General features: G+C 46.6%; 1 protein-coding gene across 1 annotated transcript in view; it reads right to left on the bottom strand.

Moving 5' to 3' along the window:
* The window catches only part of LOC134983269 (uncharacterized), a 402,217-nt gene that overhangs the window by 357,809 nt on the left and 24,185 nt on the right, over positions 1-20,223 (bottom strand). The window contains exons 2-3 of the mRNA XM_063948992.1: positions 3,764-3,995; positions 3,461-3,678 (exon numbers count right to left, since the gene is read on the bottom strand). Of these exons, the coding sequence (XP_063805062.1) occupies positions 3,461-3,678; positions 3,764-3,995 (450 nt within the window). The remainder of the gene's footprint in view (positions 1-3,460; positions 3,679-3,763; positions 3,996-20,223) is intronic.

Here is a 20,223-nt window from a genome sequence, read left to right as displayed (position 1 = left end):
TTTGCTGTGTCAGCCTTTATGTGTGTTCTGTGTAGTAATCCTGAAAGTGCTGCTACCGATCTCATATCATTTGTAGTAACTTGGAAAAGATGAGATATGAGGTGCACTCTGGAAGCTTATAGGGGGTTAATCAGAGATGATCGCAGTTATGACATCACGCAGCCCCCCCAGAAAATCGTCCCACCCTGCCCGCGTTCACCCCTCAGGGATGCGGCTGCAATGTGTGTGTCTGTGTGGCCGCTGTGCATGTGCATTTTGCCACCACCAGTAAACGGCTGTGGGCCGCTATTGCGGCTGGGTCTGAATGACCTCCATAGGCTGTTGTGCAGAGTAAAGTATTTTTTAAGTTTAAGATATAGGCAAAAATATGTGTATTAAAGATATGAAATAAAGTCATTTAAAATCAAAAGATTTCCGGTGCAATTTTGGCTATGTCCGATGCCGACAGCGCATTTGAATAGTGGGATGATATTACGGGGGGAAGGGGGGGGGGGGTCTCTGTGTAATTAAATAGTTTTATCATTTGTTGGTTTTAAATAAATGTCTACTCAAATGTTCTGGGTTTTTTTTTACTTGTAGGTGAATTAGGGTTGTATTTAAAAAAATAAAAATAAACTTACCTGCCCCTTGCCTGGAAATGTACATATATGAAGGTATGGGAGATACTGCTGCGGTCCCTTCTACTTACATTTAGGGGGTCCGGTTTTTGGGGGGAATTAGCAGCAAATAGTAAATGATACATTGTCTCCACAACGTCTCGCTGACCCTCTGATTTTTACAAAAATATGTTACACAAAATGACATTTGCATTAACAACCATTTGTCACAACTGAGGGCTGAGGCTGACCTGGGGAAGCCTCAGATGTAGGGGCTGACGTGTAAGTGAACTGGGAAGGTAGTATCGAGTTCTTTGATATACAGGAGTACTATTACCCGTTGCCCGAAGGCGTGACCACGACAATGAAGTTGTAAAAGGTAAAGTCAGTTTTATTGAACACAGCTTAAAGACACCTTTGATGTGCAAAACATCACAGGAGATGTGCAATGGTAAGTTACAGTTCAGTTCCCAGAAGTGCAGGGTAATTAGTGCTGTGGCTTGCAGAACAGATATTACAGAGTCCTTGCTAGAACTGGAGATGGTAAGTCCGTATGCCACAGCTAACCGCTGAGGAGAGGTATGAACTGGTACTGCCCAGCAGATGGTGCACAGAGGCTGGAGCAACAAACATGCACAGACGTAGATGGTACTTGGTAATTTGCAGAGAGTGCCGGATGGGACCGGTATGAATGAAAAGGTGTGCAGAACTCACCACTGTAGATTTAGAGTTTGGCAGAACTCACCACTGTAGATTTAGAGTTTGATGGTGAGCATCGATGGACGCTGTGGATCAATGGTAGGATGGTCACTGATGCAGGCGATATAGGAATACCGCTGAAGTTGAAGAAAACCAAAGATACTGTGGAGTACTGCTTAGCAGAATACCAGCGACTCAGGAGCACTGTGGAAAGCTAATAGGCCGTGGTAAGTACACTGTGGAGTATGGGGAGCGGTGCTGCAGAAAGGTGAAGTCAACGATACCAGGACACCGCTGGAGGCTGGAAGTGAAGCAGGGCCAACACTGGAAGCAGGAAGCCAGTGTCTGATCTTGGAGAGTGATCAGGAGCAATGCTGGAACACTGCAGAAGTCAGGCTAAACTGCAGGATGGAAACAGGTGCGGATCTGTTAGTGGAGCTGGATCACAGGAGCTGGAATACCTGGAGATACAAGCAGAAGAATCCACAGGCAGGAGAGACAGGTGTACAGGGTAGACAACCAAAGCACTGATGATTAGGCAGCCTTGATGCAGGATATTTATACCAGCTGGGAAGCAGGTATAGGCTGGGTAATCAGGCAGAGTCCAGAGTGCAGCTGATAGGCTGTAAAGCAGGGGTGGGGAACCTCAGGCCCGAGGGCTGTATAAGGCCCTCGTAGCCACTTGATCCGGCCAGGCTCACCTAAACGAGAGGAGATGCCGAGCGCCCGCTGAGATTTTACCACCAGCAGGCGCCCCGGCTCCTCAGCAGCAGCCAGACGCAGGAGCTCGCTCCTGAGCTCCAGCTTCTGGCTCAGGTAGTGTACATATGTGGCGGTGCGGCGCTATGGGAGAGACGTCATGACATCTCTCCCATAGTTCCGAGGAGAGGGAGGGCAGCGGTTCGGAAGCAGGAGCAGGGCTGGTGATCATTGTGTTTTTTTTTTCCTTTTAACATGTGCGTGTGTAAGCGGCGCTACTAGGGGGCATATTTAATGGGGCATAACTACAGGGGGCATATCTAATGGGGCATATTTAATGGGCCAAAACAACTGACAGTGGGCATATCTAATGGGTCATAACAACTGACTGGAGGCAAATCTAATCGGGCATAACAAATTACTAGGGGCATAACAACTAATTTTTGTATGGCCCCCGAAGGATTTTATAAATATCCAAATGGCCCTTGGTAGAAAAAAGGTTCCCCACCCCTGTTGTAAAGCAACATGTGATGAATCCAAACATGGCTGCGCCCATGTTTGTATCTGGAGGGAAAGTCTGTTTGAAGTTTAGCATGTGAGAGACTGAGGCCATGTTACACAGCGTGCTGCACGCAGACAGCGCAGGTGGAATCCAGGATTGGCACGCTGGGCCAGTATCAGGAGACACTTGGAAGGTAAGAAATGGTGATAAATTACCCGGATCGTGACAGCATTAATTGAACAAGAAAAACAAAGCAAGTTTAAAAAACCCAAAACTTTATATATAAAAAATAGAAGAAGACCACCAATTCTGGTCTTCATTCATTGACTCTATCAGGAGAACAAGAGCCTTTGTAGCAAGGACTATGCCACCAGTAACCAGTGGAGGAATCAGGCGTATCCCACAGAATATCAGTGCTGCCACCATACATTAGGGAGAGAAGAGAAAGTGCAGATTTCTGAACAGTGCTTTTAGAAGGAACACAAGAAGTGCATAGATCACAATGATCAGAAGTCCAGGACAATGAGGTCAGGAAACCAATGCTGTGGTACTAATGACCTCACTACAGGTCACTTGGAGCAAGAGACTACGGTAAGGGCAACAACAATTTTTCAAACAACTAAAAGTAAGTTTGAAAAAAAATTAATTATAGATTTAAAAACTGAGGATGGTCCAGTACAGAGGACTGTGTACTCAGCATGTCTAAGTACTGACACTGGGCGATGCTCTGGAATGGGAGGAGGGGGTGGCTGTGTGGGTCCCAGCAGAAAACAGCTCATCTGTTGAGGGTTTCCCGGTACATAATGCATGGGTTGGTGATGTGGGTGGGGCACACTTGGGAGACAGCGCCTGGCAGGTGGTGTTATCTCACACGCCTCATCAAGAGATTCTTTTATTTGCACGTGAGGTAGCGTCAAGAACCAGATGCTTGAAGATCTTCTTTTGATCCTCATTCATCAGTCACAAATCCGCTGCGATGTAATTGCCAAAAGTTTGCTCCAAGTCCGGGAGCCTATTAAGAACCTCCTTGGTGTGAGTAAAAGAACTGTTGTGAGCTGGGCGGGGCAGAAGTGGGTTTCTGGATGACCTCTGCTGTTTCAGGGGTCGTGGCTGTGGGGTTGGGTCATCCACTTCAGTTGCCTCACTCATGGAGGGCTCCACTTCCAGCTCCAGTGTAATATCCTGCAATATAAAACAAAAATTATGTCCATGTAAAAATGTGTGGGTACAATACAATACAATACAATACAAATGTGTGTGTACTTACCAGATCCAGACTCTCCGGTGCCTCCTCTTCCACAAGAGTGGGAGAATACGGATCCAGGTTACACCATGACCTTATCCTTGGCTCTTGCTCCAAAGTGAATTTCATGAGGTCATAAAACCACAGCGAAATACACAAAAATAGTGGATACAGATAAGGCACAAGCGCTCTGAATGAATAATACTTCCCTCTTGTAAGACGGAAGAGATGTTCCTTCTTTGTGCTAGATTTTAATCTTGGGTAAGATCATCAACACTCAAAGGAAACATAAAACAGAACAAAAAAACATCATGGTGTAATACGTCCACAATAGAGATTGATGTGAAAAAATGTGTTGAATGAACTGAATCAGGAGGTTTTAGATGGTGTACCCAGGGCCGAAACTAGGAACTTTGTCACCCGGGGCAAGGTAGTCATTTGACACCCCCCCCCGCAAAAAAAAAAAAAATCTTTTACAATAAATAAATAAAAATAATTAAAAACAAACAATTTAAAATAAATAAATTAATACAAATATTTATATATATATATATATATATATATATATATATATCTCTTTCAGAACTTTTTTACCTGAAAAATTGCCTTTTCTAACATAAATTTCATATCCAGGAAAAAGTGTCCCTATTTTACACAGTACGACAGGCAAGTGTCCCCATTCCCCATTTTACACATTGCGGCAGACAGGTGACCCCATTTTACACATTGCGGCAGACAGGTATCCCCATTTTACACATTGCGGCAGGAAAAAGTGTCCCCATTTTACACATTGCGGCAGGAAAAAGTGTCACCATTTTACACATTGCGGCAGGAAAAAGTGTCCCCATTTTACACATTGCGGCAGGCACAGGTCCCCATTTTACACAGCACGGCAGGAAAAAGTGTCCCCATTTTACACATTGCGGCAGGAAAAAGTGTCCCCATTTTACACATTGCGGCAGGAAAAAGTGTCCCCATTTTACACATTGCGGCAGGCACAGGTCCCCATTTTACACAGTACGCTGGCAAGTGTCCCCATTTTACACATTGCGGCAGGAAAGTGTCCCCATTTTACGAATTGCAGCAGGCACAGGTCCCCATTTTACACAGCACGGCAGGAAAAAGTGTCCCCATTTTACACATTGCGGCAGGAAAGTGTCCCCATTTTACACATTGTGGCAAGCACAGGTCCCCATTTTACACAGCATGGCAGGAAAAAGTGTCCCCATTTTACACATTGCGGCAGGCACAGGTCCCCATTTTACACAGTACGCTGGCAAGTGTCCCCATTTTACACATTGCGGCAGGAAAGTGTCCCCATTTTACACATTGTGGCAAGCACAGGTCCCCATTCTACACAGCACGGCAGGAAAAAGTGTCCCCATTTTACACATTGCAACAGGCACAGGTCCCCATTTTACACAGTACGCTGGCAAGTGTCCCCATTTTACACATTGCGGCAGGAAGTGTCCCCATTTTACACATTGCGGCAAGCACGGGTCCCCATTTTACACAGCACGGCAGGAAAAAGTGTCCCCATTTTACACATTGCGGCAGGAAAGTGTCCCCATTTTACACATTGCGGCAGGCACAGGTCCCCATTTTACACATTGCGGCAGGTGGTGGAGGGAGAGAGAGAGAGGAAGGGAGAGGGGCTGACTTACATTTGAAGCGGTTCTCGCCGCTCTTCAGCCGCCTCTCCCTCCTCGTCTGCGCGGCTTCCCCTTCTCCCTCCTCCGGCGGGGTTTCGTGGAATGACGCGTTTGCGCCGTGACGTCACGACGCAATCGCGTCATTTTGCAAAACCCCGCCCCCGAGCTGGGCACTCGGGAGAAGGGGGTTTCAAAGTCTAAAAGTGCCGCGGCGGGTGTTAGGGGGTCTCGGCGCCCCCTCCAATCCGGCGCCCAGGTCGCCTGCCCCCCCCCCCCCCCCCCCCCCCTAGTTTCGGCCCTGGTGTACCGTACTCAGTGGAAATGGTAAATAAACATATAATGGTATATTTATGTGGAACCCACTCTTGAATGGATATATCCTTGTTTAGATGTGAAAATCCAAATGATGTAGTTGTGGGTACATACATGTGCGTACCCAAACTCACACTATCATTGTAGTTGAAAACACATAGAGGTATCTTTCAACTGAAATCAGCTAGTGATGGTTGTTCAATAAGGATGTACATACCCCACTCACAATGATTTAAGCTGTTACACTCACATCAAGGTTTCTTTATACCGGAGACCGGAAAAATAATCAAATACCAGATTCCAAGTCCATAGAAAAGGGGGTTACAGTTTATTAAAAATTTAGCAAAAAGTAAAAAAAAAATCCATAGAAATGTTAAAAAACATAGAGGACATGTAGGATTCAGGAGAAGACATAGCACTGAAACAGCCCTGGTGTGTGTGTTAAATGATCTTCTGATGGCAAAAGACAGAGGTGACTGTTCAATATTAATCCTTCTGGATCTCTCGGCAGCATTTGATACCGTGGACCACGGGCTTCTGATTGAGCGACTGATACACTTCTGTGGTCTGGATGGCACAGTCCTAAACTGGTTCAAATCATTTCTCACAGGCAGGTCACAGAGAGTATCATCTGGATTATACTCATCACCACCAGTGCCATTGCCATGTGGTGTCCCACAAGGTTCTATACTATCCCCCATGCTTTTTGCAGTATACATGCTCCCATTGGGCGAAATAATCAGGCGCCATGGCCTGGTCTACCACTGCTATGCAGATGATACACAACTGTACTTGTCCTTTGCTCCGGGCACTGATAACCCAGTAGCAACCCTGAATGGCTGTCTAGCTGAACTACAGGAGTGGATGAGCGCCAGTTGGCTGCGACTGAACCCGGATAAAACAGAGGTCCTTATAATACGACCGAAACATCAAAGGACAAGACTGCAGCATAGCCAACCAACTGGACTTACACTCGGGGATTCAGAATTACAGACCAGTGATCATGTGCGGAATCTTGGCGTTGTCCTGGATGATGGCTTGACACTTAAACATCAGATATCAGCCACAATCAAATCCTCATTCTTTCACCTGAGGAACATAGCCAGAATCAAGCACTTAATTCCCTCAGATGATATGCCAAAAGTCATACATGCATTTGTATCATCTCGATTAGACTACTGTAATGCCCTCTACCTTGGTCTACCAGCAAAAGAATTGCAACGCTTACAGCTGGTGCAAAACACAGCTGCCAGGCTGTTGACCAACCAGCCCCGTTCCAGCCACATAACACCCATCCTCTACTCCCTTCACTGGCTGCCTGTAAGATGGCGAATCCTCTTCAAGATTGGCTTACTGAGTTTCAAAGCATTACATGACCAAGGCCCAAGGTACCTGAAACAGCTTCTGATCCCATACTGCCCCACTCGATTACTGCGATCTGTAGATGAAGGACTTTTAGCAGTACCTAGAATCTACCGTAATTCATCTGGGGGTCGAGCTTTTAGTCATGCGGCTCCGACTCTATGGAACTCACTTCCCAGCACAGTGCGAGAGGCCCCAACTATAGAATCCTTCAAAAGTAGACTCAAGACTTTCCTGTTTACTCAAGCATTTCCATAGTGTCTCTTTTAGTATCTTCATGCTTCTGTATTTTATGAAAAATGTACTTCATTATTTTTCTGTACTATATTATGCTGTGTATCTGTTAAGCGCCTTGAGTCCTATTGGAGAAAGAGCGCTATATAAATAAAATTATTATTATTATTATTATTACTCGGTTAGGTGGTTGGTGAGTGGGCAGTACGGAACGCCTGACACCCTCCTTTTCCATCTTTTTACACCTGTGGTCATTTTTTGTGCCGAGTACATGTCCTCTATGTTTTTTAACTTTTCTATGGAGAATTTTTTTTCAGTTTTGTTTTAAACTTTGTTATTTTAGGTATACTGTCTGGGCAACAGTATACCGGCACCGTGGGAGTTAGGGGGGAGGGTTACCAGCCTCTGTAAGGTGTCAGAGCCACTACCCCTCTGCACGACCACCGCCCTGAGAGGTTGTTGTTCCTTGGAGCACTGCGCCTTGGCGGTCACAACCGCAGCACACTGCACACCCCTAACACTGCCTGAAGGTGAGAAGAGTGGTGAGTAAAAAACCAGGGCCCCCGGTTCTTGGTGCGGTGCAACACGGTGGCAAGTGGGACCCTCCACGGGGGTACCCGCTTCAGCCCCCCTGTGCAGAACTGGCAGAGATTGTACAAACTAGCTAATCTGTGAGGTTTGCACACTGTGGGAGACTTGGCTAGTATAAACATTGTCAGTGGCTCCTGCGCCATTATAGGGGGCGGAGCTTGTTCAGAGTGGTACCAGCGGCATTTTAGTGCCTTCCTCTGCATAAGCAGCAGCTTCAAGGACACGCAGCTCCTCCAGAGATCCGGGAGACACTGGAAACTGGTACAGGGGTGTACTAGCAGGGGGAGAGCCGCTATTGCACACAATATAGGCCCTCATTCCGAGTTGATCGCTCGCTAGGTGCTTTTAGCAGCCGTGCAAATACTAAGCCGCCGCCCTCTGGAAGTGTATCTTAGCTTAACAGAAGTGCGAATGAAAGGATCGCACTGCTGCACCAAAATATTATCAAGCAGTTTCTGAGTAGCTGCAGACCTACTTCAGACTATTTAGTTCCTGTTTTGATGTCACAAACACGCCCTACGTTTGGCCAGCCATACCTGCGCTTTCTCTGGCACGCCTGCGTTTGTATGTGACACGCCTGCGTTTTCCAGCACACTCCCAGAAAACGGTCAGGTACCACCCAGAACCACCCACTTCATGTCAATCACTCTGCGGCCAGCAGTGCGACTGAAAAGCGTCGCTAGTCCTTGTGTGAAACTACTTCGGCTGTTGTGAAAGTACGTCGCGCGTGCGCATTCCGCCGCATGCACGGAAGTGATGCTTTTTGGCTTAATCGCTGCGCTGCGAATGAAAACAGCTGGCGAACAACTCAGAATGACCCCCATTGTGTCTTTAAAAAGACACACAATCCGGATTACTGGTATATAGATATATTTCAGCTTGTAGTTGTTACTACAAGCGAGGGGAGTGGGGGGGGGGGGCTGTTCTCTCACTCTGAGTCTCTATCACACACGCAGTGAGGCAGGCTGGTTAAACTTGTCTGTGAGTTTTTTGTGTGTGTGTGAGTGTTGTTCTCTATCAATATGGTTAAACATGCTGTATGCAAAGTTTGTCATACCAGATTCTCCCCTTCTACCACTGGGTCCCTATTGTGTGACCATTGCAGTCAGTCTTCTCAGGTCTGTGTGGAAACTAGGGGGGAGGGTCAGGAGACTTCTTGGCTCATGGCATTAAGACTATGATGGCTGGGGGGGTGTGGCTTAGCAAACTAACCGAGAGGACGCGTTTTGGCTGAGCTCTGGCAAAATCCCTGTCAATTAGCCTCCTATTCAGTGCTGAAGCCTGCCCATACCCACTAGAACAACTGTCCCGTTCCCTACACTCGCTCGGGCAGCCGGGGGTGTGCTGCGGAGCCGGAGGACAGAGATTCTCTGCCCTTGCAGGTTGCGGCCCCCTCGTGACCAAGAAGCCGGGACCTGCCGTGCGGAGACTACAGGGCGGACGCCCGGCGGGACTGGGCGCCGTGACCTCAGTGGCGGCCCCCACCCGTTCCTAGAGAGCCCAGACTGTGAGCGGCAACGGGAGGACAGGGATCCCCTTAAAACCCACCTGGCTGTGAGACGTTGTGCCGTGGCTGCCCGGAGGGACCCAGCTGGAGCCTGTCAGCGGTGGCCATCTTGTGGAGCCGAGAGGTGCAGACCCGCATTGCTACGGCTGAGTGGATGCCTGACGACCGTTTGGAGGAGAGCAGTTAGCAGAGCCTTACTCCCTTGTGCTGGTCTGTCTGGAAGGCTAAGGTTGGGGTGGTGAGTAGAAGTGTTGATCTGGCCGTGCACTTGCTCCCCCTTCCCTCACCCATCTCACTGCTTGATTGAAATCAGCGGCTCCTAGCTACGAGTTGCCTGTAGTGAATTTAATGTTGGAGCTCCCCCTAGTGGCGGCTTCTCTGATTGCAATTATCTTTCCCAACACTTTCCTGTATTGAGCACCCCAAGTCTACTGTGCCACCCTATTTCATCCGCTACAACGATAATTATACGAGGTGCCTCTCCTTACAGCCTAGCCCGTCTGGCGTCACGCACCCGCTGACAGGGTGACAGTGAGACCCACAGTTCCTGCCGTCTTGAGCCTGCTCCCCGGCCCCCGGACAGCTGCTGACTCCGTGTGCCTCCCCAACCCGGCTTAGCTACATTTTCTGTCTCATCTACCATAGTGGGGGGTTCTGTGCAGCACCCGCGGTGGACTTGCATCTGCCATTTTGTGATCCCGGACGCACTGTGGTCATACCCGTCGGTTTGAACCCAGGGCGCAGCTATTGAGCTACCACTCTTCTCTGCTACACCGGACCTGGATTTACTTCTGCAGTACTAAGATGCCCAGACGTGGTATCATTATGCTCCTCTGAATGTGTGATGCACGGCTGTCCTGATTTGCTGATATTTACCTTTGTGACGACCTGTGGCTCCCCCCCCCTTTTTTTATTTTTTTATTTTTATTTTGTGATATACCATAACTATTTTTTTTTGAAGATTGAATCTGCTTTAATGTGTTGATTATGGCACAGAACAAAAAGTAAAATCCCCCAGCTTCTACAAATTTCTTTGGTAACAAAGCTAAAAGTGCAGCATCTCAAATGGCTTCTCCGGAATCTCCCACCTCCCCTGTCTCTTCGGTACCGAGCATTGATCCACAGATCCAAGCGGTAATGACGGGCCTTTTGGAAGGCGTCCAATCTGCCTTTAAACAAGAACTGTCTAAAGCGGTATCGGAATTTAAAACTGAGATTGCTTCTCTGGGCAACAGAACGGATCTTTTAGAATCAAAAACGGACGACCTCTGTCGGTCACAGCAACGCCTTGATAAGGAACTTTCCAGGCTTCATGAGGAGATGGAATGGTTAAAGGAACGCCAAGAAGACCAAGAAAATTGTTCGCGCCGTAATAATCTTAGAATACGCCATGTGCCGGAATCGATCCAGAGTTCAGCGCTTCCTGCTTTCTTAAAAGACCTGTTCCAATTTCTAGTTCCTGAACTTACCGAAGAGGACTGCATGTGCGACAGAGCGCATAGAGCTCTACGTTCCAAGCCCTCTCCGTCTCAACCACCTAGAGACGTGATAGTACGCCTACACTACTACCGCTCCAAAGAAAGAATCCTATCATTAATCCGTGATACCCAAGACATTACCTTCCGAGAGATACAGATTCAAATATTTCAGGATCTGGCTCCCTCGACGATCCAAAAACGTCGAGATCTCCAACCAATCACAAGAGTCCTCCGTCAACAACAAATTCGTTATCGTTGGGGATTCCCTTTTATGCTTCATGTTTTTGCCAACAACACGGTTCATGCTATTAAAACCCTGACGCAGGGACAGGACCTATTGGATAAGCTTGATATTCTTCCGGAAGAGGCTTCTTCTTCCGCCACTTCTGCGTTATCCCCGAAGCCTCAACGTCCCCGACCACCGCAGCCGGAGTGGACAAGGGTGACCCGTCGACAAGAAAAGACTGGCGACCATACTTGAAAATGACTGGCTGCACCGGGTCTCTGCCTGGTTTTGTTGGTGATTTTATATATTCCCTCATGGTCTTTACTGATGGGCAGGCGTGTCCTTTCGCACAATCTGACTGTAATATTGATATCCTTTCAATAGTTATGTCATAACATGATAGATGTAGCCTTCTACACAATGTGATTTTTGATGAGCGTATGTTTCGGTGTGTTGCGGGTCCTTTCCCCCCCCCCCTTCCCCCCCCCTCCCCCTTTCATCCATCTCTCTTCCCCCCACAGGTTTGACGACGATAACCCCCTCATGATGTTGGGGACTTGTTTTAATTGTTTAAGCTCAGGCTGAAATCTATAGGTTCAGGTTTTCAAACAGCCGTGTTATATGTTTTTGCCACTACCCCCCATGCTCCCTTCCTTAATTGTTCATTCTGATGGATTGTACTTTTTGTGGCGGTCCCTACGCGGGACCCATCTTTACAGGGTTCTTGCCCATATGGGCTCTTCTCTCCTACTTAACTTCTTCTTTTTTCTCTTGACTGTATCTTTACTCCTCCCTTTTTCTGTTTCTCTTTTCCTTCTTTGGGGCGGTCCTCGGCGGATTGTGAGGACTGACTTTCCTTTCATTATGGAATGTCGACCGTGGCAGGTTATGTTAAGATCCTCCCTTGTGGTACCCTATGGCACTTAAGCTTCTCTCCATTAACGTAAATGGACTCAATTCCCCTAGGAAACGCACTATTGTCCTGAGCGCATGCAGACGGGAGAAAGCAGATATAATATTTCTTCAGGAGACTCACCTCACTGGTCATCACTCACAGCTTAAAGGTAAACAATTCTCTCAGACTTTCTTTGCATCCGCCAATTGCAAGAAACGAGGCGTTGCTATCCTAATTCATCGCAGCATCCCGTTTTTACATACCCACACAATAGCGGACCCAGAGGGACGCTATATAATGGTGTCAGGCACTATTAGGTCTGAGACCCTGACTTTGATCTCAGTATATGCTCCCAACCAAGACCAGTCCCAGTTCTTTCACTCACTATTTAGACATATCGGTAGATCTGCACAGGGACATATAGTTTTGGGGGGAGACTTCAATACTATACTTGACCCACTTTTAGATAGACTCACTCTCGGCACCTCTCCTCATCCTCATAAATTGACTCCCGCCTCCCTGAAGGCCTCAAACACTCTTATTTCTTCCCTGAAGCAATACAGTTTGTGTGACTCTTGGCGTTTAAAACACTCTTCGGCAAAGGATTACACTCACTTTTCAGCTCCTCATAAACTGTATTCGCGGATTGATATGTTACATATATCTCATTCTATCTCTTCCCTGGTTGTTGATGCGGGGATAACACCATTCACATGGACCGACCACTCTGGGGTCTATATCCTATTGGATATCTACAGAATCCCTCGTGGGGAGCGCAAGTGGCGACTCAATGACTCTATTTTACAACACCCCTCCACTCAAGCTGAAATTAAGGTGGCCATACAACATTATTTTGAGGACAACTCCTCCCCTGATATCTCTCCTGGGGTTCTTTGGGAAGCTCATAAGGCCACCCTTCGGGGTCATCTAATAGCAAAATCTGTTGCGATTAAAAAAAAGGCTGCCCAGGACATCTCTTCCATTGAATCTCAAATAGCTTCTTTAACTGCACAATATAGACAGTCTTCTTGTGCTACCTTACTGTCACAAATTGACAGACTCAAAGGTCAGTTAAATACCTTACTGTCTAATCGTGCAGCGACTATTCTCCAGAAACTACGGCAACGTTTTTACGACAAAGCCGATAAAGTAGATACAGTCCTGGCAAACAAATTGAGAAGTCAACAGGCGAAAAGTATGATCACTAAAATGTATTCTAGCAAACTGAAATCCTACACTTATGATCCCAAGGTTATGGTGGATGAATTCAAAGAATATTATACCTCGCTTTACAATCTGCCAGACCCAATCTTGTCTTCCCCTAATAGAGCCGAGGAGGTGCATTCATATTTGTCATCAACACCTTTGCCCCGCATTTCCGAATCCCAGCTTTTAGTACTAAACAAACCCATTTCTATAGAGGAGACGACAATGGCTATTCAGTCAATGAGATCTTCAGCAGCCCCAGGCCCTGATGGGCTGACTGCCCAATATTATAAGACATTTCTCACGGAACTGGTACCCCACCTTACATCTCTCTTCAATAACATTCTGGACGGAGCATCATTTGACTCGGCTACTACTCAGGCTGGTATTGTGGTAATCCCGAAGCCCGATAGGGACCCCACGCTTTGCCAAAACTATAGACCAATATCTCTGCTAAACGTTGACCTGAAAATTTACGCTAAGATTTTGGCCTCTCGTTTGGCTCCCCTTCTTTCTTACTTGGTCCACCCCGACCAGGTAGGTTTTATTCCTGGTCGACAGGCACCCGATAACACCAGGAGAACTATTGACTTACTGCACTCTATTCACAAGCACAAAACGCCCGCCCTCCTAATGGCGTTGGATGCGGAGAAGGCATTTGACCGTATTTCGTGGCCTTTCGCCTTCGCAGTCCTCCGTATTATGGGGTTCTCTGGAAAGTTTTACGACGGTATTTCGGCTTTATACCGTTCTCCAACGGCAAGAGTCTCCGTTAACCAAATAACTTCCTCGGGCTTCGGGATAGCCAACGGTACTAGACAAGGTTGCCCACTCTCGCCCCTGATTTTTGCATTAGTAATGGAACCCTTAGCTGCCAGGATTCGCAGCAACCCAACTATCTCGGGGGTGAGAGTTGGCTCCTCAGAGCACAAAGTAGCCTTATATGCAGATGACGTTTTAATTTCTCTTTCCAACCCTATCCAGGCTTTACAACCACTCCTTTCTGAAATCGATCTTTACTCCTTATATTCAGGCTACAAAATTAATACGAGTAAGACTGAGGTACTTGATTTCTACATACCAGCTCCCACCAAACGTGTGTTGGAAACGTCATTCCCCTTTCATTGGCATAAACAAAAGATAAAATACTTGGGTATCTTCTTGACACGTAGCCTTCACCAGCTCTTCCAGGCCAATTTCCCCCGCATTCTAGACCAAATCAAATCTGACCTTCAAGCGTGGTCGTCTCAATATATATCATGGATCGGTAGAATGAACTCGGTGAAGATGAATGTTCTTCCTCGGCTCTTATATCTCTTTCAAACTCTGCCAATTTATATACCTCCCTATGTTTTCAAATTTTTACAATTTCAAACTTCTCACTTTGTTTGGAATGGCAAGCGCCCTAGAGTTAGGTTGAAAATATTACAGCGACCATCGCACGCTGGAGGACTGGGTATTCCCGACTTTAAGAGATACTATTTGGCATCCCAACTGGCTCAATGTGTCCAATGGTGCCGCTCTCATATGAAAAAGGTTTGGGTCAATATTGAAGCTGATGAATTGGGCCTTACCACCACCTCCTCCCTCCTTTGGCTAACTAGAGAGACCCGCCCACGATCTGTGAGGGCACATCCTATTGTTTCTCGTTCCTTATCTATCTGGGATTTTGCCAATAGGAAATATAAACTGGCCCCCACTCCATCTCCAATAATTCCCCTATTTCATAACCCTGATTTCCCTCCCGGGATGGTTAAAACATCCTTTGCCTGCTGGAAGCGGAACGACATTCTATTTCTTAATGATATCACTAGAGACCTCCACTTTCCCCAGTTTTCTCAGATTCAGGAGAGAGCAGATCTCCCATCCAAAGATTTCTTCTGTTTTCTACAGATCAGACACTTTCACTCTACAAAGGGTAATCTTTTGGTTAATAGGCCCCTTACCAATTTTGAAACTCTTTGCCTACGTCGCTCCTCTACTAAAGGTCTAATTTCTACCTTATATACGTTAATGACTGAGGAAGCCCCCGCCATACGAGACCCCCATGAATCGGCTTGGGAAAAGGATTTAGGTACCCAGTTAGATCCGGAAGAATGGGAGGAGATCTGGGGAAATGCCACCTCAAGCTCAATTTGTGTCAAGGTAAAAGAAAATATTTATAAAATTCTGTATAGGTGGTACTATGTGCCCTCCCGTTTAAGTGCTATGTACCCGAATACCTCAGATAGATGCTGGAGGGGCTGTCAAGAGGAAGGCACCTTTATTCACGTGTGGTGGTCCTGTCCGAAACTAACTGCACTTTGGAAATACATCATTGCTCTTATTTCACAGATCTTTGAAATCTCCGTCCCCCTCGACCCTAAATTTGTACTACTCCCATTGGGTTTCCCGGCATTAAATAGGCATCAAAATAAACTGATGCGGCACATAATTTCAGCTACTACATGCCAAATAGCGGTAGACTGGAAGAAACCCACTGCACCCTCATTAAAAACAGTTCTCTCTCGTATATGGTACATATATAAAATGGAGTACATGACAAGCTTAATTAATCACTCCGCCTCTTCATTTGGCAGAGTGTGGGGTCCATGGATGGCTTCCCAGAATGCTCAGTCTCCTTTTTTCTGAAACTGCCCAGACCTGGTATTAATTATTGATACGCCCCCCCCCCCTCCCCCTCCGAGGTCCCACCCCAGGGATACTATCTTTTTCTCTAGCTCTTTTTTCTCCTTTCTTCTTTCTTTTTTTCTTTCTCTCTTTCTCTTTCAGCTTATACCGGTTCTATGACCGGTTCAGTTGAGGAACTCTTCCTCGTCCCTCACTTATGTTAAAAATGGTTCACTATATGTCAGTTACCAATATAGCATTACTGTTTCTTATTCTGATATTTGTGATTGCATCACCGGTAATTATTTTTTGTTAATGGTATTGTGTTGTGACCAACTCAATAAATTGTTTAAAAAAAAATAAATAAAAAAAAACTATGATGGCTGACATGTCATCCCAGCTTGATGCTAATATGCAAACAACACTACAACTGCAACAGGCTGTTGCAGACCTTGCACCTACCTCCAATGCGGCACGAGACACCAGTGGTAAGACTAGAAAACCAGCTGCTACAGCTATTTCCCAGGACCCAAACACCAGTGCAGCTTCCACAAAAGCTTCAGCATGATGGTGGCTACCCACCCTGGGGTGATCTCAAGGTGGGAGCTTGTCTACATCACTTCAGCCACATCTGGGCAGACTCTTGCCAGGATACCTGGGTAAAGGAACTCATTTCCCAAGGTTACAAGCTGGAGGTCGACAGCGCTCCTCCCCAACGATTTTTCAATCAGGCTTACCAGTTTAGGACCATACCAGAGTTACGCTACAAAAAGCTATCCTCAAATTGGTCCAGTCCCAGGTCATTGTTCCAGTACCACTGCTGAAACAAAGAAAAGGATACTACTCCAACCTGTTTATGGTACCGAAATCAGATGGATCGGTAAGACCCATTCTGAATCTCAAATCCCTGAACCCTTACCTCAAGGTTTTCAAATTCAAGATGGAGTCCCTGCAGGCGGTAATTGCGGGCCTGAAAGAATGGGAGTTCATGGTCTCTCTGGATATAAAGGATGCTTATCTCCACATCCCGATTTGGTCCCCTCACCAAGCTTTTCTGAGGTTTGCCCTACTGAACAATCACTGTCAGTTTCAGGCGTTACCCTTCGGCCTGTCCACAGATCCGAGGGTCTTCACAAAGGTGATGGCGGAGATGATGTTCCAACTCTGAGTCCAGGGGGTCAATGTGGTTCCTTATCTGGATGATCTTTTTATAAACTCAAGATCCAGGAAGCTGTTATTGATCCATATAGATCTGTTGCAACATGGGTGGATCCTCAATTTCCAGAAGTCCCAACTGGAACCGACTCAGCATCTCCTGTTCCTGGCAATTTTACTGGATACAGCGGCCCAAAAAGTCTTTCTCCCAGAGGACAAAGCGAGAACGCATCAGGAGATGGTCCGAATGATCCTTCGGCCTACAAGAATATCCATCCATCTTTGCATAAAATTGTTGGGGAAGATGGAATACGTCTGTCACCTCAAGCCAGGATTTCCCTACTGTGGTTGTTACCGTCCTCCAACCTACTGGAAGGTCGAAGTTTCGGGATCCAGGATTGGATCCTTCTGACAACAGATGCGTGTCTGAGGGGATGGGGATCTGTCACCCAAGGGGCTCAGTTCCAGGGCAGGTGGTCAGCCCACGAATCCCTACTTATTATCAATATTCTGGAACTTCGGGCGATCTACAATGCTATGCTTCAGGCTTCTCCTCTGCTCAGGGATCGAGCGATCGAGGTTGTCAGACGGTGCCACGGCAGTGGCTTACATAAATTGACAAGGAGGGACAAAAAGCAGAGCCTGCATGCAAGAGATGTCAAAGATACTCCTCTGGGTGGAAGAAACACAAGAGCCATGTCCGCCATTTTTTTTCCAGGGGTGGACAACTGGGAAGCGGACTTTCTGAGTGATCACGATCTCCACCCAGGAGAGTGAGGCCTCCACCAGCAGGTTTTTCAACAGATCATCAACTTGTGGGGCTGCCCACAGATAGACTTGATGGCCTCTCGACTCAACAATATGCTTCGCTGGTATTGCTCCAGAACCAGGGACCCTCAAGCTAGGGAAATAGATGCACTGACATCTCCTTGGCCTTATCGGTTGGTTTACCTGTTTCCTCCGATTCCGTTGCTACCGATGGTGCTCAAACGAATCAGGAATCAGGGAATTCAGACAATCCTGATTGCCTCAGAGGGCATTGTACGGCGATCTTCTGGACATGTCCGTGGCAGACCCTTGGCCCCTGCCACTGAGAAAAAATCTTCTACAAGGACCATTCGTCTACCCGGACTTACGGTGTCTTTGACAACGTGGAAGTTGAGCAAAACATCTTAGCTCGAAAAGGCCTTTCCAATAAGGTTATTGCAATTATGGTCCGGGCTCGAAAGCAGGTAACGTCAAAACACTATCATCATATCTGGAGGAGATATGTCTCCTGGTGCGAGGAACGCACATATCCACCGGTGGGTTTTCATTTAGGATGTTTTTACGTTTCATGCAGCCTGGTGTGGATAAGGGCCTGCGTTTGGGGTCCCTCAAGATACAAATCTGAGCTCTCTCAATTTTCTTACAGAAAAAGTTGACTGTATAGCCAGAGGTTCAGACTTTCTTACAAGGAGTTCTCCACATACAGCCTCCATTTGTGTCACCCACGGCAACCTGGGATCTGAATGTAGTGTTAGAATTTCTGCAGTCCTCCTGTTTTGAACCTTTGACGTCGGTGGAATATAATTACCTCACATGGAAGATGGTGATGTTGCTGGCCCTAGCTTCTGCTAGGTATGTCTCCGAGTTTATTATGTAAAAGTCCCTACCTGGTCTTTTACGAGGCCAGAGCAGAGCTCAGGACTAGACAGCAGTTCCTGCCAAAGGTTGTCTCTGCATTCCTCCTGAATCAACCAATTGTTGTCCTATCTAGTGCTGTGCGAGCCTTGAAAATTTATGTCAAGAGGATGGCTCGGATCAGAAAGATGGATTCTCTTTTTGTACTCTATGATACACAGAAGAAGGGTTTCCCTGCTTCTAAGCAGTCCATTGCTCTTTTGATTAGGTTGACTATCCAACAGGCCTGTGTTGGCAGCCTTACCTGTTCCACAGTCTCTGAAGGCCCACTATACAAGATCTGTGGGGTATTCCTGGGCTGCTGCCCATGGAGTCTTGGCCTTACAATTATGCCGAGCTGCTACCTGGTCAGGGAAGAACACTTTTGTAAAGTTCTACAGGTTTAATACCCTGGCCAAAGAGGATACCCAGTTTTGGCAAGCAGTTTTACAGATGTCTCCACATGTTCCGGCCCATTCTGGATGCTTTGGGACGTCCCCATCGTACTAAGTTCACCCCAGAATCCCTTATGGATGCCAGAGAAAACTGGATTTTAATACCTACCTGTAAATCCCTTTCTCGTAGTCCATAAGGGATACTGGGTGCCCACCTAAGTGCGTAGACTTTTCTGCAGGTTTTTTTCTCTTCTAAAAAGTTACCTGTTCAGCTGTTACTGTTTGTTCCAGCCGTTGCTGGTTGTTTTCTGTTATGGTGTGCTGGTGTGTGAATCTCACCACTCGTTGTTATGTTCCTTCTCTCAAGTATGTCCTTTCTCCTTTGGGCACTGTTTTTGCTTAACTGCCTGTGGGAGGGGGCAAGTAGGGGAGGAGCCAGCACACCCAGTGGAATAAATTTAAAGTGCACTGACTCCTTTGGACCCCTTCTATACCCCATCATACCAAGTTCACCCCAGTATCCCTTATGGACTTTGAGAAAGGGATTTAACGGTAGATATTAAAATCCCGTTTACACACCAATATAGCCATTACACATTATTACACAGTAATGCCCATTACACATTATTACACACCGTAATGCCCATTACACACCTGTATTGCTGATTACACATTATTACACACCATAATGCTGATTACACATTATTACAGAACCGTTATGCCCATTACACATTGGGGGTCATTCCGAGTTGATCGCTTGCTAGCAACTTTTTGCAGTGCTGCGATCAGGTCAAAACTCAGAAAAACTGCTGTAAATGTCAAATTGCTTTCTAACAAATATTTAAAATGCCCGCTCTAATATATATTGTGGACGCCTGCACAACTTATTACCATGTGCTATGAATGTGCGCTATACATCGCAAAACACAGCATACCATAAAACAATACACCCACATATTATCTGAGTTCCAAAGCTCATTGATGTATATATTTGTTATTAAAAGGATATGTATTTGAGGGGCGTGGCTTGGACGCTGTCCTACACGGACATCTTGGACTGGAGTTCCTGCAATTTAGGGCTCTAAATCACCCAAAACCCCGCTCAATACAGCCTCCATTAGCCCCTGCTGTAACCCAGTGAGCTGCTGACAGCAGTGGGCTATCTGGAGAGGAGTCCCGCACTGCTGAGGGATCATTTC

The sequence above is a fragment of the Pseudophryne corroboree genome (genome assembly GCF_028390025.1).
Source record: "Pseudophryne corroboree isolate aPseCor3 chromosome 3 unlocalized genomic scaffold, aPseCor3.hap2 SUPER_3_unloc_11, whole genome shotgun sequence".
In the NCBI taxonomy this organism is placed as follows: Eukaryota; Metazoa; Chordata; class Amphibia; order Anura; family Myobatrachidae; genus Pseudophryne; species Pseudophryne corroboree.
This window is presented reverse-complemented; position numbering and strand designations above follow the sequence as displayed.